Raw genomic sequence first — 21,215 nt, forward strand, 5'->3', positions numbered from 1 at the left:
TTTGAATTGCCTTGTCCATTACCGAATTCCCCTTCTCCTTTGATTTAGTATCTATCTTTGTGTGATCATAAGAATAAGAGGAGTCCATTCGCCCCCTCGAACCTGCTCCGCCATTTGATTGGATCAGGGTTGATTCAACATTCCTCACGTCCACTTTCCTGCCTTTTACCTTCAACTACCTACCGATCAATGATTTACCTACCTCTGATTTAAATTAAATATAATCAAAAATCTGTGCCTCATGGCTCTCTGTTGAAAAGAATTACAAAGACTGTCAATCCTCAGAAGAAATTGCTCCACATCTCAATCTTAAATTGGCACCCCTTTATTATGAGAACATGTCCTCAGGCCCTAGACTGTCCTGTGAGGGAAAACATTTCAGCATTTAGCCTGTCAAGCTCTTAAGAATCCATACGTTTCAATGATCCCTGCATCATTGACGCTTAACAGCAGTGTATCTATAAGGTGACTGCAGAAATTCACCAAAGATCCTCAGATAGCACCTTCCAAACCCACAACCACTTCTATCAAAAGGACAAGGGCAACAGATAGTCATGAAGTCATATCATGGAAATATACCCTACAGTCTAAACCGTCCATGCTGACCATAATCCCAAACTAAACTAGTCCTGCCTGCCTGCGCTTGGCCCATATTCTCTCCAAATCTTTCTTATTTACATACTTATCCAAATGTCTTTTGAACATTGCAACTGTACCTGCATCTACGACTTCCTCTAGAAGTTCTTTCCACACATGAACCACTCTGTTTTTAAAAACAAAAGTTTCCCCTTGTATCCTTTTAAATCTTTCTCCTGTCACCTTTAAAATATGCCCTGATCTGGAAAATCCCTGCCATAGAGCAAAAAAACACCTGCCATTCACCCTATATACATCCCTCATGATTTTAAAAACCTCGATAAGGCCACCCCTACATGGGAACACCACTACCTTCAAGTTCTCTTCCAAGACACTTACCATCTTGACTTGGGGAATATTCTATTGTTCCTTCACTGTTGCTGAATCAACATCCTGGAATTCCCTCCCTAAGGGTATGTGGGTCAACCCATAGCAGGTGGACTGCAGTACTTCAAGAGTGCAGCTTACTACCTCAAGAACATCAAGGGACACGCAATAAATGCCAGAGCTTTTTTATGTAGAGGCATATACCACAAAAGTTATACTCAATACTTACGAAACGTAGCTCAGGTCCCAGCAAGAATATTGGGACATTTCTGGGCACTCTACTTTAGGAAGTCATGGAATTAGATATCACATAAGGTGTATTAAGAAATCAAAAAATATCTGCCCTTTTCAAGATCTTGTTATAACTATATAGGGCTCTGATGAACCATACCTGCAGTAATGTGTTTTGCCCTCCCTACTTAAAGATCAATACACTTGCACTGAAGGGTTTTCAGGGAGAATTCACTAAGATATTCCTAAAATGAAGGGATTATTTATAAGAAAAGGTTGAGCTAATATTGCTTGCAGTTTAGAACAATGAAAAGTTTCTAAGGGTACCTGCTAAGGTAGATGTTGAGGGGATATTTTGCCCCTGTGTGCAATTCTACAATGAGGCGCCCACCGTTTTAGAATAAGGGGACGTCCCTTTTAAGATGGAGATAAGGAGGAATTTATGCTCCTAGTTATTAGTCTTTGAAGTTCTCTATCCTAGAGACAGTGAACCTCATTTAAATCTGAGTTGGACAGATTGCTAATCAACTAGGGAGTCAAGGATCACAGGGGTCAAGACTAGAAAATTAAGTTGAGACCTTGATCAGATATCATGAACAACAGAGATGAATTCCAGGACAAGATGCAAGTAACAGCTATTGAGATCAAGACAGCATTTAATTGTACAGAAGGTGGAAATTTCTGCTTGTTAGACTCATATTTAGCACAGGAAGGTCGTTGTGATGCTTGAAGATCTATAATCTCAATCTAAGGACATAACTACAGTAGTTCCTTAGGTAGATAATTTTAAATAGCCTGTTTAGATGTATTCTGGCTCCTTTGGAGTGGAACTTGAGCCTAAGCTTTCCAAGTCAGATTCAGGGACATTACCACTGCAACACAACATCCTCTTTCTTCCTTTCTTTCCCAAACAAACCCTTTTCAGAGATGAGATTATGGACCCTTGGAGCAGGTGAAACTTAAAACAGCATCTCCAAGCCCAGAGGCAGGGCACAACCACTGTGCCACAAGAGCCTCTATCCTTGAGTCCAATGATCAACAGCTGCTTCATTGATGATGTGCGCTCGAATATGAAATCGGTGGTGGGGATGTTTGTTGATCATTGACTGCAACAATGAAGTAGTCTCTGTTTATATGCAGACAAACCTGGAGAACATTCAGACTTGTGCTGATAAATGGCAGGTATATTTGCATGACAAATGCTAGTCCTTGCACAACTCCGATCACTTCATGATAGTGAATGACATAATCATCGCCACTGAATCCTCTACTGTCAACATCCTTGGGGATACCATTGACCAGAAATGGATTAGCAATATCAGTACTGTGGCTACAAGTGAAAGGATGCTAGAAATTCTGTAGCAAGTAACTCACCTATTGTCTTCTCAAAGCTGTAAGGCACAAGGCAGGAGTGTGATGGACCATTCCTCACTTGCACGGATGTGTTCAGCTACAACAGTCCAGAAGCTCTATACCATCCAGGAGAAAGCATTGATTGACACCCAGTCCACCACCTTGAATATTCACTCCCTTCACCTTCATGCAGTGGAAGTAATGTGTTACATCCAGAAGATGCACTGCAGTAACTCACCAAGAATAAACTGAAATAAGGGTAATTACAAAGGAATGAGGGCAGAGTCAGCTTCATGAGGGAAAAATTATACCTGACAACTTAATTATAATTTGTAGAGCGGGTAACAAGCAAGATAGATAACTGGGAACGAGCAGCTGTAATATATTTTGATTTCCAGAAAGCTACCCATAAGCATATTTACAAAGACCGAGCTTGTGGTGTTGGGGAATGTTACATTAGAGGATTGTCTAATTGATAGACTCAGAATTGGGATAAGATGGGGCATTTTCAGAATGGCAACTTGTGGAGTATTGCAGGAGTCAGTGCTAGGACCACATTTATTTCCAGTATATATTAATGACTTAGATGAGAGACATAAATGTAATATCGCTAGGTTTGCAGATTACACTAAAATAGGTGGGAAGGCAAGTGGTGAGATGATAGTCTACAGAGGGATATAGACAGGTTATAAGAATGGGCAAAAACTCATCAGATGGAATATAATGTGGGAAAATGGGCGGTTGTGCACTTTATCAGGAAGAATAGAAAAGCTGATTTTTTTTAAAATAGGGAGAGACTGCAGAAAGATGCCCAGGGTTGGGTGTCCTCCTACATGAATTACAAGCTAGCCATTCACCTGGTTGCAAGGAAGACATGTGGGCTGATGGCCTTTATTTCAAAGGGAACAGAGTATAAAAATAGGGAGGACTCTGTGCTAAAACTATGCATAGTACTACTTTGAACAGTTCTCATCCCTTGATCTAAAAAGCAATACATTGGTATTTGAGACGGTCCAGAAAAGGTTCATTATGTTGATTGTGTGTATATAGGCATTTTATGAGAAGCTGAGTAGGTAGGGAATCATGGCTTATGGGGGAAAACACAAGAAAATGGAATTGAGGATTCATATCTGCCATTACTGAATGGTTTACTTCCATTCATACCTCTTATGATTTTATGGTTGAGGCATTAGCTGGGCAAAACATTGTGAAAGAGGATGTGTTAAATTGGTAACTGTATTTAAAATTAATAAGTTAGCAGAACCAGATGAGCACTGAATACTGAAAGAAGTAATTGAAATTGAAACTGCAATGGTCAGACTCTTTCAATTGTTCTGAAGCATGGAAATATTGCCGTAGCACTAGGGTTTTACTAACCTTTCATCCTGGTTTAGAAAAGTGTAAATGGAACCTGACTACTAGACTTTAACTCCAGTGATTGGAAGTACATTGAAAACAATAATTCAGAACAAAATTAACAGTCACTTTTATAAATGTGGACTAATTAAGGAAACCCAATACAAATTTAAGGACAAACCCTGTTTAATTTTTTTTTGAGTTTTCCGAGGTAACAGAGGGCCATTTAGAGTGATGCAATATACATTGAGTTCCAAAAAGCAGGTTTTAAAGTGCCACGTAATAGCTTTGTCTGTAAAAGTGAAGCTCACAGACTGAAAGGGACAGTGCCAGCAGGGATACAAAGTTGGCTGACTGACAGGAATGGAATGTAGTGGTATAAGTTTTTTTTTAGACTGGAAGAAAATATTTAGTAGGATTCTCAGGGGTTGGAGTTAGACAAATAAACATATGTACTCAAGGGACAATTTCAAAACCTGCTAATGACGCAAAACCTAGTTGTATTATTAACTACAAGGATGGTACTGATAGACTTCAAGAAGACACAGCTGTGAAGTTTTGGACATGTTATGAAATGCAGTGAAATGTGGTATGTAGAATGAGGAAGGGTACAGTTTTAAAGGGGAGCAGAAGGACCTGGCACAAATTGAAGGTGGTTGAGAACGTGGTGCTGGAAAAGCACAGCAGGTCAGGCCAGACAGCATCCGTGGAGCAGGAGAATCAATGTTTCAGTCATAAGCCCTTCAATAGGAATGAGCCTGGTTCCTGATGAAGTGCTTATGCCCGAAACATTGATTCTCCTACTCCTCGAATGCTGCCTGACCTGTGCTTTTTTCAGCACCATACTTTCGACTCTGATCTCCAGCATCTGCAGTCCTCATTCTTTACAAATTGAAGGTGACAGGGCAGGTTGCAAACGTGGTTATTAAAGCGTATTGGGTTTTAATAAAATGGGCATAGAGTACAAAAGCAAGCATATTATGATGAAGCTTTGTAACAAATGCTGTTTAGCCTGAACTGGAGTATTGTATCCAATTCTCTATTGTAAGTTATTACTGAATCTACTTCAGGCAGTGCATACCAGATCGTAACCACTTGTTGTGCAGAAACAATATGAAGGTTAATGCTACATTGAAATAAAAAAAAAGGAATGGCTCTGGGGCTATGAAAGTTCAGTAAAACTGGCATAGAAGAAATGAATGCTGTTCATCTTGGAGTAGAGAAGGTTGTGAGGAGATTTGATAGGTTCAAAATCACATGGCTGAGCAGAATAGTTGGGGAGAAATTATCTTTCTGGAAAATCTTCTACACATCAAGTGGTTAGGATCTGGAATGCCATGTCGGACAGCATTGTGGAGGCAGATTCAGGTATGAGTTACAAAAGGAAATTGGCCAATTATCTAAAGAGGAAATATTTGCAGCTCTGTGTAGGGTAAAGGGAGGAAAGTGGTACTAGCTGAGTAGTTTTTAAGCAGCACTCATAAATAGGCCAAAAGGCCTCCAGTGCTGAAATCATTCTATGAAAGCATTTTGTGGAAAGACTTGATAGACTAGGATGTTAGAGAATTTTGGGGGAGATTTGGTGCAGGCTTTCAGAATAATTTTTGATCCAGTAAATGAGGAACTATTTCAGTGGCAGAAGTAAGACAATGGGCAGAAGAATCAGGGATAGATAAAAAAGGGGCGAGTTATAATCTGATTGCACTTTGGTGGATGGAAAGTTAGTTACGATTTTCGAGAGGGCATTTAATGAATAATTAAAAGATATTGCAGGACTATGCGAGGGTTTTTGTGGCTCACTGGTAGTATCCCTATCTTTGAACCATAAGGTGTGGGTTCAAGTCCTGTCTTTTCCAGAGGTGTTTAATAACATCTCTGAACAGGTTGATTAGAAAATTGGGGGAAAAAATTTCAGTTATGGGACACGTGAGACTATTTGACCAGCACATTAAGACCTGTCATTGGCAAAATGGATTTGATGGCCTCCTGGGCTGAGCATTGAATGTTATTTGAACAAAAAAATTGTCTTTAGTAGAAAAGAGATCTCTCTTAGATTGTGATGGTTGACTTGTCAGTCATGGTCTGTAAATAAAGGTTAACTTTACATCTATATCTGCTTTGTCAGTATTTTTCTGACATTGGGTTTATCTATTTTTAATTGTGTAATCATTTCTATAGCAACAAAATCAACATCTAAACTGCTTTATATGTTGAACATGCATTGCAAACATATTGAGTTTATAACAATTGAAAACAGAAGCCAGTAATGGAATTACTACACTGGAATTGCCTAGAAAGGTCCATAGAGGGCGATAACAGTACAGCAGCTTTTACTACAGACTATTGAACATTGGTTTTTTTGGGTACCTTTGCTTTCAGTGGCTGCATTTGTATTTACAGTTTGAGATCATGTCACTAGATAAATCACTTTGCTGTTGTGCACTGCATGCAGTGGTAGGAGCACCAACTCATTCTATAATTGACCTTGGAGCTATCATAGACAGTTAAGCAACAATACAAACTTGCTGATAAATCATTTTAAATGCACTTGGGTGAACAATAAATTTAAAAAGCTGATGATAAAGGTAGTTTTTTTGATTTTATCTGACTGGATTCTTTATTTTAATGAATAAAGGTCCCCAGGAGCTCAGCTGATCAGTTAAAACTGCAAGTAATAAGACCATAAGACATAGGAGTGGAAGTAAGGCCATTCGGCCCAACGAGTCCACTCCGCCATTTAATTATGGCCGATGGGCATTTCAACTCCACTTACCTGCATTCTCCCCATAGCCCTTAATTCCTTGTGACATCAAGAATTTATCAATCTCTGGCATGAATACCTTTAGCGTCTCGGCCTCCATTGCACTCCGCGGCAATGAATTCCACAGACCCACCACACTCTGGCTGAAGAAATGTCTCCGCATTTCTGTTCTGAATTGACCCCCTCTAATTCTAAGGATGTGCCCACGGGTCCTAGTCTCCTTGCCTAATGGAAACAATTTCTTAGCGTCCACCCTTTCCAAGCCATTTAATATCTTCTAAGTTTCTATTAGATCTCCACTTAACCTTCTAAACTCCAATGAGTACAATCCCTGGATCCTCAGCCATTCCTCATATGTTAGACCTACCATTCCAAGGATCATTCATGTGAATCTCCGCTGGACAAGCTCCAGTGCCAGTATGACCCTCCTGAGGTATGGGGCCCAAAACTGAACACTGTACTCCAAATGGGGTCTAACCAGAGCTTTATAAAGTCTCAGTATCATAATGGGCTCAATTCAGGGATGCTGATGGGGTTTTTCTAGCTTGAAGTGAAATTGGAGGCAGAGGAATAGGCAAAACTGGAAAACGGAAATTGCAGTGCTACACTATTGGGACAGTTTATGTAATAATACTTGCCTAATCTAAAAGATAATTTATTGATTTCATTCTTGGGTCAAGTGGGCCTACTTGAGTTATTTTTGAACAGTGATTGAATTAAGAAGATATTGGGGATATTTATATATTGTCGACCAAGGGGCTGATGGAAAGGTGAGTCAATGATTTAAAAATTTAGCTTGTGAATAGGTGATTAGGAGTGGACACTGGACTGCTGAGTAAATGAAAAGGGATGGGGATTTAAGACAGAAATTCAGGGAGCAAGGTGGAAGCTTATTACTAGAACAAACAGTTGTTATATTTGGCTTATTGCCCTTATCACATGCTAGCGAGGCGAGAAATAGGGAGAGAGAGGAGTTGAACATGTGGCTACAGGAATGGTGCAGGAGGGAGGGTTTTGGATACCTGGAGAATTGGGACTCGTTCTGCGGTAGGTGGTACCTCTACAAACAGGATGATCTCCACCTGAACCAGAGGGGTACTAATATCCTGGTGGGGGGTGCAGTTTGCTAATGCTCTTTGGGAGGGTTTCAACTAATTCAGCAGGGGAATGGGAACCTAAATTGTAGTTCCAGTGTCCAGGAGTAGTGAGGTCAGAAATTAGGTTTTAAGGTCGCAAAAGGAAGGTGATTTGAAGTGTGTCTACTTCAACGCCAGGAGCAACTGGAATAAGATAGGTGCAACATGGGTTGTACCTGAGACTTCGATGTTGTGGCCATTTTAGAGATATGGTTAGAACAAGAGTGGTTGTTGCAGGTTCGGGATTTAGATGTTTCAGTAAGAACAGAGAAGATGGTAAAAGAGGGGGAGGAGTGGCATTGTTAGTCAAGGACAATACTAAGATGGCAGAAAGGACATTTTGAGGACTCATCTACTGAGGTAGTATGGGCTGAGGTTAGAAACAGGAAAGAAGAGGTCTCTCTGTTGGAAGTTTTCTATAGGCCTCCGAATAGTTCCAGAGGTGTAGAGGAAAGGATAGCAAAACTAATTCTGGATAGGAGCGAAAGTAACAGGATAGTTGTTACGGCAGGGGGGATCTTTAACTTTCCAAATATTGACTGGAAATACTATAATTCAAGTACTTTAGATGGGTCAGTTTTTGTCCATTGTGTGCAGGAAGGTTTCCTGACAGTGTGTAGGCAAGGCAACAATAGATTTGGTACTGGGTAATGAACCTGGCCAAGTGTTAGATTTGGAGGTAGGTGAGCATTCTGGTGATAGTGAACACAATTTGGTTATGTTTATTTTAGCGATGGAAAGGGATAGGTATATAAAGCAGGGCAAGGGTTATTGCTGGCAATTATGATGTGATTAGGCAGGATTTAGGATGCATAGGATGGGGAAGGAAACTGCAGGGGATGGGCACAACTGAAATGTGGAGCTTATTCAAGGAATAGCTACTATGTGTTCTTGATAAATACGTACCTGTCAGGCAGGGAGGAAATGTTTGAACGAGAGAGCAGTCGTTTACTAAAGAAATTGAATCTCTTGTCAAGAGAAAGAAGAAGGCTTATTAGAATGAGATGTGAAGGCTCAGTTAGGGTGCTTGAGTGTTACAAGTTAGCCAGAAAAGACCTAAAGAGAGAGCTAAGAGCCAGGAAGGGACAAGAGAAATTATTGGCAAATAGGATCAAGGAAAACCTTTAAAGCTTTCTATATGTATATCAGGAATAAAAGAATGACTGACTAGAGAAAGATTAGGGCCAATCAAGGATAGGAGTGGGAGATAGGGGAAGCACTAAATGAATATTTTTCATCAGTACTCACACTGGAAAAAGACAGTGTTGTCGAGGAGATTACAGGGTACTAGACTAGGTGGGATTGAGGTTCACAAGGAGGAGGTGTTAGCGATTCTGGAAAGTGTGAAAATAGATAAGTCCCCTGGGCCAGACTGGGTTTATCCTAGGATGCTCTGGGAAGCCAGGCAGAAGATTGCACAGCCTTTGGCTTTGATGTTTATGTCGTCATTGTCTACTGGAATAGTGCCAGAAGGATAGCAAATGTTGTTCCCTTGCTCAAGAAGGGGAGTAGAGACAGCCCTGGCAATTATGGACCAGTGAACCTTCCTTTGGTGGCGGGTAAAGTGTTGGAAAGGGTTAGAAGAGATAGGATTTATAATCATCTAGAGAGAAATAAGTTGATTAGGGATGGTCAGCACAATTTTGTGAAGGGTAGAGCATGCCTCAGAAACCTTGAGTTCTTTGAGATGGTGACCAAACAGGTGGATGAGGTAAAGCAGTTGATGTGGTGTATATGGATTTCAGTCAGGCGTTTATTAAAGTTCCCGACAGTGGGCTATCGCACAAAATACGGAGGAATGGATTGAGGGTGATTTAGCGGTTTGGATCAGAAATTGGCTAGCTGAAAGAAGACAGAGTGGTGGTTGATGGGAAATGTTCATTCTGGAGTCCAGTTACTAGTGGTGTCCCGTAAGGATCTTGTTTTGGGGCCACTGCTGTTTGTCATTTTTACTAACCTCTACACTACCAACAATCTTAGATGAGGGCATAGAAGGATGGGTTAGTAAATTTGCATACTAAGGTTGGTGGAGTTGTGGATAATGCTGAAGGATATTGCAGATTACAGAAGTACATAGATAAGCTGCAGAGCTGGTCTGAGAGGTGGCAAATTGAGTTTATTGTGGAAAAGTGTGAGGTGATTCACTTTGGAAGGAGCAACAGGAATAAAGAATACTGGACTAATTGTAAGATTGTTGGTAGTGTAGATGAGCAGAGATGTCCATGTACATAGATTCCTGAAAGTTGCCACCCAGATCGATAAGGTTGTTAAGAAGGCATATATGGTGTGTTAGTTTTTGTTAGTAGAGGGATTGAGTTTCGGAGCCACAAGGTCATGCTGCAGCTGTACAAAACTCTGGTGCAGCCGCAGTTGGAGTATTGTGTACAGTTCTGGTCACCGCATTATAGGAAGGATGTGAAGGCTTTGGAAAAGGTCCAGAGGAGACTTACCAGGATGTTGCTAATCAGAAGATTAGATAGGGTGGCCAGTGAGAGCCTTTCGCCTCAGATGGTGATGATTAGCAGAAGGGGACATAGCTTTAAATTGAAGGGTGATAGATGTCAGAGGTAATCTCATTACTCAGAGAAATAGGGGTGTGGAATGCACTACCTGCAACAGTCGTAGACTTGTCAACTTTAAGGGCATTTAAATGGTCATTGGATAAATATATGGATGAAAAAGGAATAGTGTAGGATAGATAGGCTTCAGATTGGTTCCACAGGTTGCACAACATCAAGGGCTGAAGGGCCTGTACTGTGCTGTAATGTTCCATGTTGTATATGGTTGATACCAGGAATGAAGAGATTTAAGGCAAGATTGGCTGGTCTAGTGTTGCTTTCTTTGGACGAAGGGGAGATTTCATTGAGATTTATAAAATTGAGGGCCAGCAGGTCAGGGAATACCAGTACCTCCAAGATCCCCTCCAAGCCACTTAGCCACTAGATCTATAGTGCAGTTTCTTCACTGCTGGATAAAAATCCTGGAACTCCCTTTCTAACAGCACAGTGAATGCATCTGTGTCATGTGAACTTTCATCAATTCACGGCTATAATTCATCACTGCCTTTTCAAGGGCATTTGGGGAGAAATAGATTTAAAGTAAAATAAAGATTAGTGGGATGTTGAGTTTTTTTTCCACTTAAAGGGTAACAGGAAGTAATTTCCTAAAAAGGTTCTGGAGAAGTCTCTGCCATGGGATTTTATGAAAACTTTAGTAATTCACATGAAGTGAATTTCAGTGGTGTTGCCAATGTTAACACGATCTTGCTCACTTGTTGAAGTTCGGTTTCTGACTTTTGTTAAAAATTAGGTCTTTGAAACTTAAGTTGTCTATTTAGCAGTTTGGAAGCATTTCAATCCTCCTAACTGTATAATGCATGTTTAAAAATATAAGAAATATCCCCATTAAATTGGATTTGAGTGACACAAAACCTTTGATCTGATGGTAATGTCACCATAATTTACTATGAGAGGATACTCAAAGATGCACTTTTTGAAATTCCATTTCAGGAACCAGCTGTCACAAGCTCGGATGAACAGCTGTTGGTTATGGCTAAAGGCATTAAATTGAAGTATTTTACATAGAGACAGCCTTAAACCACCCCCCCCCTTTCTCTTCTTGTCTTCCTCTCCCCCCATGCCAGCTTCTTGAAAGATGTTTTAGTTTTTATTTTTCATCAACTTTAAAAATGTTTGTAGACCTAGTTGTACCTACAACACCAAAATACTGTCACTTTCACTGCCCCCTCCCTCCCCCCTTACATTTACTGTCTACTAAATTTCCATTTCTTTAGATTTCATTTTGTATTTTTGAAGATGAGCGAACTGCTCCCATGCCTTCACTGATGTTGCTTTGAAAGTCACAACGAAAAACCAGTGGAGCATTGAGAATATGAGTTGTGACATTTGCCACGTAATGATGTACAGAACAAGAATTCATTGTGATTTTTTTGTCCCTGGCTCTGCTTCCTGTTTTTAATGTATTTTATTCACAAGCATATATTTATTGTTTTATCATATATTCTTACTATTTGCATAAGAAGTTTGAGAACCTGACTGTAATCCAGTTGGGTTACCATCTTTCAAAATGTTGGCCTTTATGTGCTTAAAAGTACTTCTTCAATACTCTTAACAAGTTCCAGGTGCAGTTACAGAATTCCTGTTTCCTTTCGTGAATGTGAACTGAGCTGTGTAATTTCTTTTGAGTACTTGCATATATTTGTAATGCTTACCTGTGCATTTGCATTGCAATACAACATTTTAAAAAATTCATCATCGTGTCTTTTACTAATTGTTATAATCATGTAGATAAGTGACTGCTGAGGTTAGACTATGTGGTTCTCCATCAGTACTTGTAGAAATGATCTGAAAGGACATTACATTTAACACTGACCACAATAGCACAGTATTTGTGTGTCTGATAATGGCTCAAGAATGTTAACATTTTAATACTTGCATTCTAGGTGAGACAGATTCGTCATATACAAAGGACAGCTCAATGTGCAGGAGGAAGTGGTGCAGCCTCATTTGTGGTAAGCAATTACTGCACAATGCAAAGGACATTTTTTTTAAAAATCTGATGGGTTAATTCATTTTGTTTATTTCTTTTTGCTTTAACTTCATGCTGCAGTGGTTAGAACTTTGTTTTCACCTATGGTGTCATGGGTTTAGTCCTGAGATGAGGGTTGATAAGTTGAAAGTCTCTTTGACATAAAAGGTTCTTGAAATAGCAGTTAGAGTATGTTCATTCCACATGAATAGTACTATTTCCCATGTCAGAGATATTGAAATCATAGAAACACAGAAAATAGGAACATGAGTAGGCTATTCAGCCCTTCAATCTAATCATGGCTGATCTTCCACTCAGTACTCAGTACCTTGTTCTCGTTTTGCCACATACTATTTGATCCCTTTAGGCCCAAGAACTATATCAGTCTCCTTACAGAAAAATTCAATGTTTGGGCCTCCACCTCTTTCTGTGGCAGAAAATTCCACAGACTCTGTACTGTCTGGGTGAAGAAATGTGTCCTCTTCAGTCCTAAGTGGTCTACTGTGTATTGTTAGACTGTCACCACAAGTATAGTTGACACTAAAGTGGGAATATATAATGTTCCGTCATTGTTGTGTTGGTGTGCTGCAGCAGATTTTGGAGTACATTACTAGAATGTTGGTTGCAAATAGTACTGCTTTTAAAGTAGTAAATAGAAGCAGTGTAATTCCTCAACTAGTCCACATGTCTATAAATGGCAAAACTTTGTGCTATCAGAATCGTAGTTTTGAGATCAATGCATAAACTCTTATATCCTCCAAATAGATTGTAGAAGTTTAAAAAAGGCAGTGCACCACCACCTTCTGCAAAGTAACTAGGAGTGGGCAATAAATATATTTGTTTCTCTTATGGAATTGCAAAAAACAGGCAGTGGTAAATACAAAATGTGTTAGCCTTCCTTTACAGAAAGGGAGACACCACTAATTAGGTGAATTTGAGAGGAGAATTAATCTGTCATTGAGATTACTGATTTCACCTTCTGCTTGGCATTGTTTTGAGAAATTGTTTGTTAAATACAGCACTGCTAATCCTGTAATTTCTGCCCTGTGGTTCAATTTATCAGATGTAGAATATGATTATTGTTTCCTGCTCTCTCATTTATGACAAATAGTCTTGGTTAAAATGTAGATTCTGCAAATGCATGATACTTAAACTGAGGTCACTTGGGAGACATTTTAACTACTTGTTATGTTTCACAGTAAAAGGGTTTTCACTACGCTTTGCTATGACTTCTGAATATACCAATCTATGATAACTGAAATATTTTAGCTGGTGTCCGTAGGGTAGTTACATGGCATACACAAAATGTTAAAAATTATTTCCATGACACAGAAAATATTTTTCAAACCCTTTTAAGGCGCCTGTGAATCATTGTTCTATCCTAGACAATCTGTGAACACATTCTGACTTTTAAGATATTTTCTGAGCCCAGAATGGGACAGGACGATGGCTCACTGGTTAGCACTTATGCCTCACAGCACCAAGGACCAGGATTTGATTCCAGCCTCTGGCGACTGTCTGTATGGAGTTTGCACATTCACCCCGTGTCTGCATGGGTTCCCATCGGTGCTCTGGTTTCCTCCCACAGTCTAAAAACGTGCAGGTTAGGTGAATTGGCTGTGCTAAATTGCCCATAGTGTTCAGGGATGTATAGGTTAGGTGCTTGGGTCAGGGGTAAATATAGGGGAATGGGTCAGGGTGGGATGCTCTTCAGAGAGTTGGTGTGGACTTGTTGAGCTAAGAGGTCTGTTTCCACACAGTTAGGATTTTAATTCTAAGAATGCAACTTGGCAAAAATGCGTAAGAAATAGTTAGAATTGTAATCACTATCAAACTAACTAGTCTTCAGATTTATGGTCTGAAATGATTACTTATCAGCATGTTAAATGGAAATACATTTTCAAAATTGTATTCTTGAACAAGGATGTAGAGGAGATGAAATCCACCAAAAAAAAACTATGCTTTGATTTCCACATTCAATTCAGGTGTGCAGAGAAACCACATACTAATTTACAGATAAAAGAAGAAACCATTGCCATTCTCATCTTTATGGCCATCATTTGTGCAAAGGCTGAGGGTAGACCCTTTTGTATGCAATACAAAACTCACAACATGCGAAGGTCCTCCTCCCTGACCCTGATATTGCTCTGGATGGTTTTTGCACATTGTTATGAAATTTTTCATTAGTTGGACTATCCCATGCCACCTGTCCATGTATTTTTTTTGTGCCCAAGAAATCTTGGACCACTAGTCCAATAAGCAGTAATCCACATGTAAAAGACTTCAAAGTCCTGCAAAGAACAGCAGATGTACAATCTGTTGGATGTCTAAGTGGACTGGCAAATCTATTTGACAGAATGCTTCATTGTCAGAAGTTTCAAATGAACACCAGCATATAACTTCATTGGTGGTAAGAAGGCCCTCTCTTGTCAGATCTGTCACAGATACTTGAGATCTTAACACTGCTGTGCAATGGTCTGAGCAAGAGACAGTTGTCCACATACTTCTGGAATATGATTTTCAAAAGCAGATCTGGAATGAGATGGTGTTTTTTGTTGAGATTTTGAGTGGCCCTATTATAGAGGACTCTATTTGACAGACTGTTCCCAAGGGCTCAGACATGCATCAGCCGCTACTGTAAAACACAAACTTGGTGATCCGTGATCTGCTTGAAACTTGCTGGTCTTCCAGTGTGCAAAGCCGAATGTTATAGACTGACACAATCAAGATCCATGAACTTCGTGAAAGACTAAAGCTGGGACACCTACTGCAAAGTGTCAATCAGGAAAGGTCATAGATTTCAGATGATTGGATGGGAACGCTTTAAACTATGTAAATTGCTGTACGCAGAGAATGATGTGAAATGTAAATGGTACACACACATTCTATAATTGTAAGTATGGTAGAATGCCACAGAGTGCTACACGCTATTGTAAGGAATTGGTCCAATTTTGCATTTTATTTATCAAATTTTAACTTGCATAATGTACATTTGTAATTTTTATTAAGTATATTTTTCAAAAGAAAGAACTGCCTCAATGTTTCCTCATTTGTATTCAGTGCCTCCTGTTACAGTGCATAATTTCTAAAGTCCTTGATCACATCAACATTCTTCCATTGCTTCACCCTTCATTACTTCACTGTCCTTCATAAATTCATGCATACACCAATATTCTTATGATTGGCCTCTGTTTGCATCACCTTTCCTGCTTCTCCAAAATGGTCAGCAATCTTTTGGGTGCTTTAGAGAATGATCTCTTAAACTCATACACACGATTGATCCTCTTCACTCCGTCAAGACTTCTCAAACTCACCCCCTTGTCTTACTTGCTTTCACCACCCATTGATTGGTGGCTTGATATCCCTGTGATTATTTTTTCTTCATTCAAGATCCTTTATGGTGCCATTTAACAACTTTAAAGGTGTGAATTATTGTTATATAGAGAAGTGAGCTGCTTTCCATTATCAGTGTATAAAATCTCTGTTTTTTCCCATTTAAGCATAGAGATACTCCTGATAACAATCCAGACACACCATTTGATTTCACACCAGAAAATTATAAGGTAAGAACATTGATATTTTTAACTTAAACTTTCCTTTTGGAAGGATCACCAAACAATATTTGCAAATATTCTATTGAATTTTCTAATTTTAGGTAATATTATAATAGCTGGAAGGGGGATTGAACCCTACACTGAAGAGGTTATGCTAAGCCAAGTGCGAAGTATCGAGCCAGTTCAGCTAATTAATGCTGTTCCATCTGTCGTGTTCCCCCAGCCATTGGAAAGATGAGGACTCCTCCGCCATTCTGGCACTGTCCTGATTGGGTTTGTGAAAGGTGGAAATTCTCCTGCCCTGTCTCAAATTGAGGCCTTTAAGAGGACACTAATTCCCAGCTAGAGCTATGTATTATCACCCACTGTTATTCATCTAGTAGCCTGTGAAGGCATCTTCGTGTTTAAAGATCAATATGCAAACTTGCTGGCATTACTTGTGGATTCTTGGGCAGACAGTGGGTCAGCTTTTGGTGATATTGTTCAAATAACTCTATGCCTAATATTGAAAGCTGCCCATTGCTGAACCTCCCCCACCCCACTATTTTCCTCCTGCAAGCCTCACCTGTGGCCTGGATTCCTGGGTGATCCTAGGCTTTGGGAGAGTGTAGCATTGGGAGTAGCCCCCACATTCCTATTGGCACGTAGCAAGGAAGATCTGGTCTTATTGGCTGCATGGTATCTTTAATCAAACAGTTTATATTGGTGGAAGTATCTGTTAGCTGAGGAGCATGATTTGATATTACAATCCTAACCCTAAACCACCGAGAAGGACAAATCAACAGACATGTGAGAACACCGCCACAAATAAGTTCCTCTCTAAGCCACTTCGTGTTCTGATCTGGAAATATATTTCCATAGTTAGTGTTTCTAGGTCACTGGAACTCCCTGCCTAATGGCAATGTGAGTCCACCTAAACCAAACAGACCGTTACATTTCAAGAAGATCAGAGACCACCACCTTGAGGGAATTTAGCAATGGACAATAAATGCTGAACTAGCCAGGTATACCCAAATACCATGAATGAATAAGAAAATGTGATTGTAGGAGCAGCTTCTCAGATTTGTGGGTCAGGGTGACCTTTCTCTCATCGCCCAGAATTGATCTTTCCTGGATGTTTCGAATCCGATTTGACTGTTTTTTGAGAGTTGGTCTTCATGTATCTAGGTTATTGAAAAAATATTGACAGCTCAAATGTCATAAATTGTTTTGAAGCACTTAAGATGTACTTGGGGCATAACAAAATATAGCACTTAAGTTGATACAATTAAATTTTAAGTGATGATAATAAAGGTACTACCAGTGTGATATATAATTGGTGCTTCCACTCATTAAAAGGTTTTATTTTCCTTTATCCATGTTCACTTTTTTTTACATTTCTTATGAAGTGCTTTTGGGTCAAGAAATGCAAATGCTTCCACTCTCCCTGCAGTATTGCAGCAGTATTTTGAGAAGTTAGTGTGGCAGATTGTGACATTAAACCCATTGTTATACTACAGGACAAACAATAAGGCAGTGTTCTAACTATCTGATTAATTTTAGTAATCAGTACATAGCTAACCAAACACTTAGTGTATGTATTTTTGTTTATTTTTATAGCGGCTCGATGTTATTCTCTGTAGTTATCCAGAAGGTCATAAATCAGCTGCTGTAATCCCAGTGCTAGATCTGGCTCAGAGACAACATGGTTGGCTACCTATCTCTGCCATGAATAAGGTAACAAGCATGATCAAAACTGTTTTATATCTCTGTATACCCCCAATCAGTTTTCTTTTAAAAAAAAATTGTACATACCTTTAAGCAGACTTTTGCTAGTTTTAATCTGTAGGACTATGTAGGGTGACTCTTTTTTGCATTTGTTACAGTTTCTTAATCTGTATAGGGGTCTCACTTTCTTTTCACATTCTGGAGATTTTTTTTATTGGAACTGTAATGCCAGCAAGTTTGCAAATTATCCTAGCTTGGATATACGGACACAAAACAAACTCAGCAAAACATTAATCCTGGAGTACTTGTCCACTGCTTCCTGAAGGCAGCTGGACAGGTTAGTAGGCCAGTTAACAAGTCATACAGGACACATGCCTGTATCAGTCTCGGCACAGATTATTAGAGCAGTGAGGTTATGTTGCAGCTGTACAAAACATTGGTCGGTCACAGTTGGAAAACTGTGCGCAGTTCTGGTCACCACATCATAGGAAGGATGTGATTCCACTGGAGGGGTTGTAAAGGAGACTCATCAGATGTTGCCTGGGATGGAGCAGTTTGGCTGTGAAGAGATGTTAGACAGCCTAGTGTTGTTTTCTTTAGAATAGATAAGGCTGGCAGAGGACCTGATTGACGTAAGATTCGGGGGCATGGACAGGTGGGCAGAATATAGCTGTTCTCCTTACTTGAAGGGTCAGAAACATGGGGGCATAGTTTTAAGGTGAAAGACAGGAAGTTTCTCTTGCGCTCTCTCTCCCACCCCAACCCCAAGGAGATGGTGGAACTCTGGAATGCACTGTTCAGGAGGTAGGTTAGGTGAGATACTTCATAAGGTACTTTGGAAAGGTACTTGAAGTGATAGAACATTAAATGCTATAGACCAGGTGTTGGAAAGTGGGACTACTGTAGATTTAGAGTGGGTTTTGTCAATACAGTCTCTATGGGCCTGCTAGACAATACGATTTTATGATTCTAAAATTATTCTTCTGCAACTGTTAAGTTGAAATCTTAACATTTTGAGAATTTCCCATTGTGCAAGCACCATTACGACTGTAACATTCAAAAGGATTGCCTAACACTTGAGACTATCAAGGATGGTCAATATATATTGCCGTGGCTGGGTCACTGACACCTGGAAGTTAAATTAGAAAATATTCTGTATGGTCATCACATTTTCATGTCTGGGTGTCCTAGAAGTTAAATACTCAATTTGCTGGATTGAAAGCAAACGTGTCACACTTTACAATTTAAAAATAATCTTATTCGCCATCAAGACAAAATGCTGGCTTCAGTTATGTACAATGGTGAATAATATTGATAGGAACAGATGGGATTAGAAATTTTGTTTGTCTATTTTAATGACTTTAGCCAAGTACCCACCAAAAAATCTTTCCACTGATTGTGAGGCCTTTAAGTTATTCTTTACTGCACCACGATTGATCATATGGTGTTTTCAGAATTCTTGAGACGAAGCCAAACCCAGCACATTGCCATATGAATGACTCAGTTTTGTAATTCTGACCATCTGCTATGTTTTTTTTGCATCTGTTTTCATAATTTTTCTTCAATTATGCAGGCTGTTTACCTGCTTTAAAAAGTACTACACAATATTGCTTTGATAATACATTACTTCTTCAAAATGTTGACTTACTACAGAGATTGATTTGATGGACTTGTAGAATTACTGAGAAACAATCTTGATTTCAGCAGTACAGTATAAATAAGGCATTGTGTTGGCAGCCATCTGTTGTGTATTGCAAATCTAATCATGCTTGCTTTTGTTGGTGGTCTGTTCCAGTTATATGCAATTTTGCTCTGTTTTTCAGCTCACTAGACTGCATCCATGTTATTTTGAGGTACAAGTTTGATATTAACTGTCAGAGACCCAGGGGATTAAAGCAGTCACTAAAATAAGAAAACACTTAATTGTAGCATGCAATCAATAGTAAAAATGGCTTACGCACTTACAGATTGAGAGCTTATCCTTGATGTAAAATCAGTTTTCTTATCAGTTTTGTGCAAAAAGTGTGGATTGAATTCTATAAAATGAGATTTATGCAGTCAAAACAGAATACTGATCCAGTCTAATATTTAGTATGATGCTTCTGTCATTAAGAACACAACTATTTAATTCAGCTTGCCCATTCAGATATGGTACACACATAATCCCATTTATCATCACCACCCACTCGCCCCATCCTCAAATGTGCAATGCCCACAAAATGCTGAGAAACAATATAAATATTGTACCATGTAGAAGATGGTCACAACATTGAGGATGAGAAAAGCCCTGTCAACATTATCAACATTTTCTTATGAGACATCCTTCATTCTAGGAACCAAATTAATGCACCATGCAAACAAAATTGGTTAAAGGCAAGTACAATGGTGATTGAATAAATGTTTGAGTGAGCCAAAGGTTATAACTGGAACCACTGCTTCTCTTGGTTTTGAGCTAGAGTTGTATTCAAGGCACAAGTTCTAAACTTATGGAAGCATAAAGGACCATGAGGAAGATAGTGATTAACTTCAAATATGACTCTGACTCTATAAGAATATTGCCGAACTGGTGGAATTGATATTAATATAGCAAATAACTTAGTGTGAAGTGGATATATTTTTCTAAGAGGAACAGAAAGAGGCAATATACACTAAAGGGCACAATTCTGCAATTGAGTGTAGGAAGGAGAGAGATCTGCACTATATGCATATAAATTATTGAATGTGGTGGAGCAGTTAGAAAGTGAGCTGTAAAATGTTGAGGATCCCGGGTTTTATAACTAGATGTATAGAGCACAAAAACAAAAGAGTTACTGAGAACCTTTCTAAAATACAACAACTAGAGTACCATTTCCTATTTTCAACACTGCATTTTGGGAAGACTGTGGATGTTTTATAGTGTGCATAAAAATAAAAAAAAGAACTGAGAATGGTTCCAGACATGACAGATTTCATTTTGGAGGATAGTTTGAGATGCTGAGGTTCTCAGAAGAATAGGTTAAACAGAGATTTGATCACGATATTCAGAATCATGGTCCAAACAGAGAGTATCCCCATCAAAGTCAAGAATCAGAGGTCATTGATTTAAGGCAATTGGAAAATCTTTGTTTATTCATTCATGGGATGAGGGCCTCACTGTCTTGGCGAGCGTTTTTATTGCTTATCCCTAATTGTCCAGAGGGCAGTTAAGAGTCAACCGCATATTTGTGGATATAGAATCACACGTAGGCCAGATCAGGATGCATTTTCCTTCCCTAAAGGCCATTAGTGAAACAGATGGGTTTTTCCTGACAATCTACAATGAATTCTCGGTCACCGTTACTCTTAAATCTAGATATTTATTGAATTCAAATTCCAACATCTACCCTGATGGGATTTGAACTTGAGTGTCTGTATTAACAGTCCACTTATAATGCCACTAGGCTATTGCCTTCCCAAATACAACATAAGAAAAAGCTTGAAGCAGTGAATGTTATGATCTGAAAAGCTAGCTGAAACAATTCAATCATGACCTTCAAAAGAAAATTGGATAAGCACCTGAAGGTAAAATAGTTTGCCAGAACTATGGAGGGGGAAACAAAAGAAATTGGGTAGTGAGACCAACTGAAT

At 39.2% G+C, this 21,215-nt stretch overlaps 1 protein-coding gene and 1 long non-coding RNA gene across 4 annotated transcripts in view; one reads left to right on the plus strand and one right to left on the minus strand.

Annotated features, from left to right (window-relative positions):
• The window catches only part of LOC132815094 (uncharacterized), a 56,176-nt gene that overhangs the window by 845 nt on the left and 34,116 nt on the right, over nucleotides 1–21,215 (minus strand). Inside the window, exons 2-3 of one of the 2 annotated variants that reach the window (XR_009644624.1) lie at nucleotides 19,575–19,645; nucleotides 15,981–17,065 (exon numbers count right to left, since the gene is read on the minus strand). This is a non-coding gene — a long non-coding RNA (uncharacterized LOC132815094). Of the gene's footprint in view, nucleotides 1–15,980; nucleotides 17,066–19,574; nucleotides 19,646–21,215 lie in introns of those variants that run through there. The other variant, XR_009644625.1, reaches the window with a different exon arrangement.
• ndufv2 (NADH:ubiquinone oxidoreductase core subunit V2) overlaps nucleotides 1–21,215 on the plus strand; it is a 35,200-nt gene that overhangs the window by 560 nt on the left and 13,425 nt on the right. For both annotated transcript variants that reach the window (XM_060823845.1, XM_060823846.1), the window contains exons 2-4: nucleotides 12,263–12,331; nucleotides 15,849–15,911; nucleotides 17,502–17,618. In XM_060823845.1, the coding sequence (XP_060679828.1) occupies nucleotides 12,263–12,331; nucleotides 15,849–15,911; nucleotides 17,502–17,618 (249 nt within the window). The remainder of the gene's footprint in view (nucleotides 1–12,262; nucleotides 12,332–15,848; nucleotides 15,912–17,501; nucleotides 17,619–21,215) is intronic.

The sequence above is a fragment of the Hemiscyllium ocellatum genome, chromosome 4, assembly GCF_020745735.1.
Source record: "Hemiscyllium ocellatum isolate sHemOce1 chromosome 4, sHemOce1.pat.X.cur, whole genome shotgun sequence".
Lineage (NCBI taxonomy): Eukaryota > Metazoa > Chordata > Chondrichthyes > Orectolobiformes > Hemiscylliidae > Hemiscyllium > Hemiscyllium ocellatum.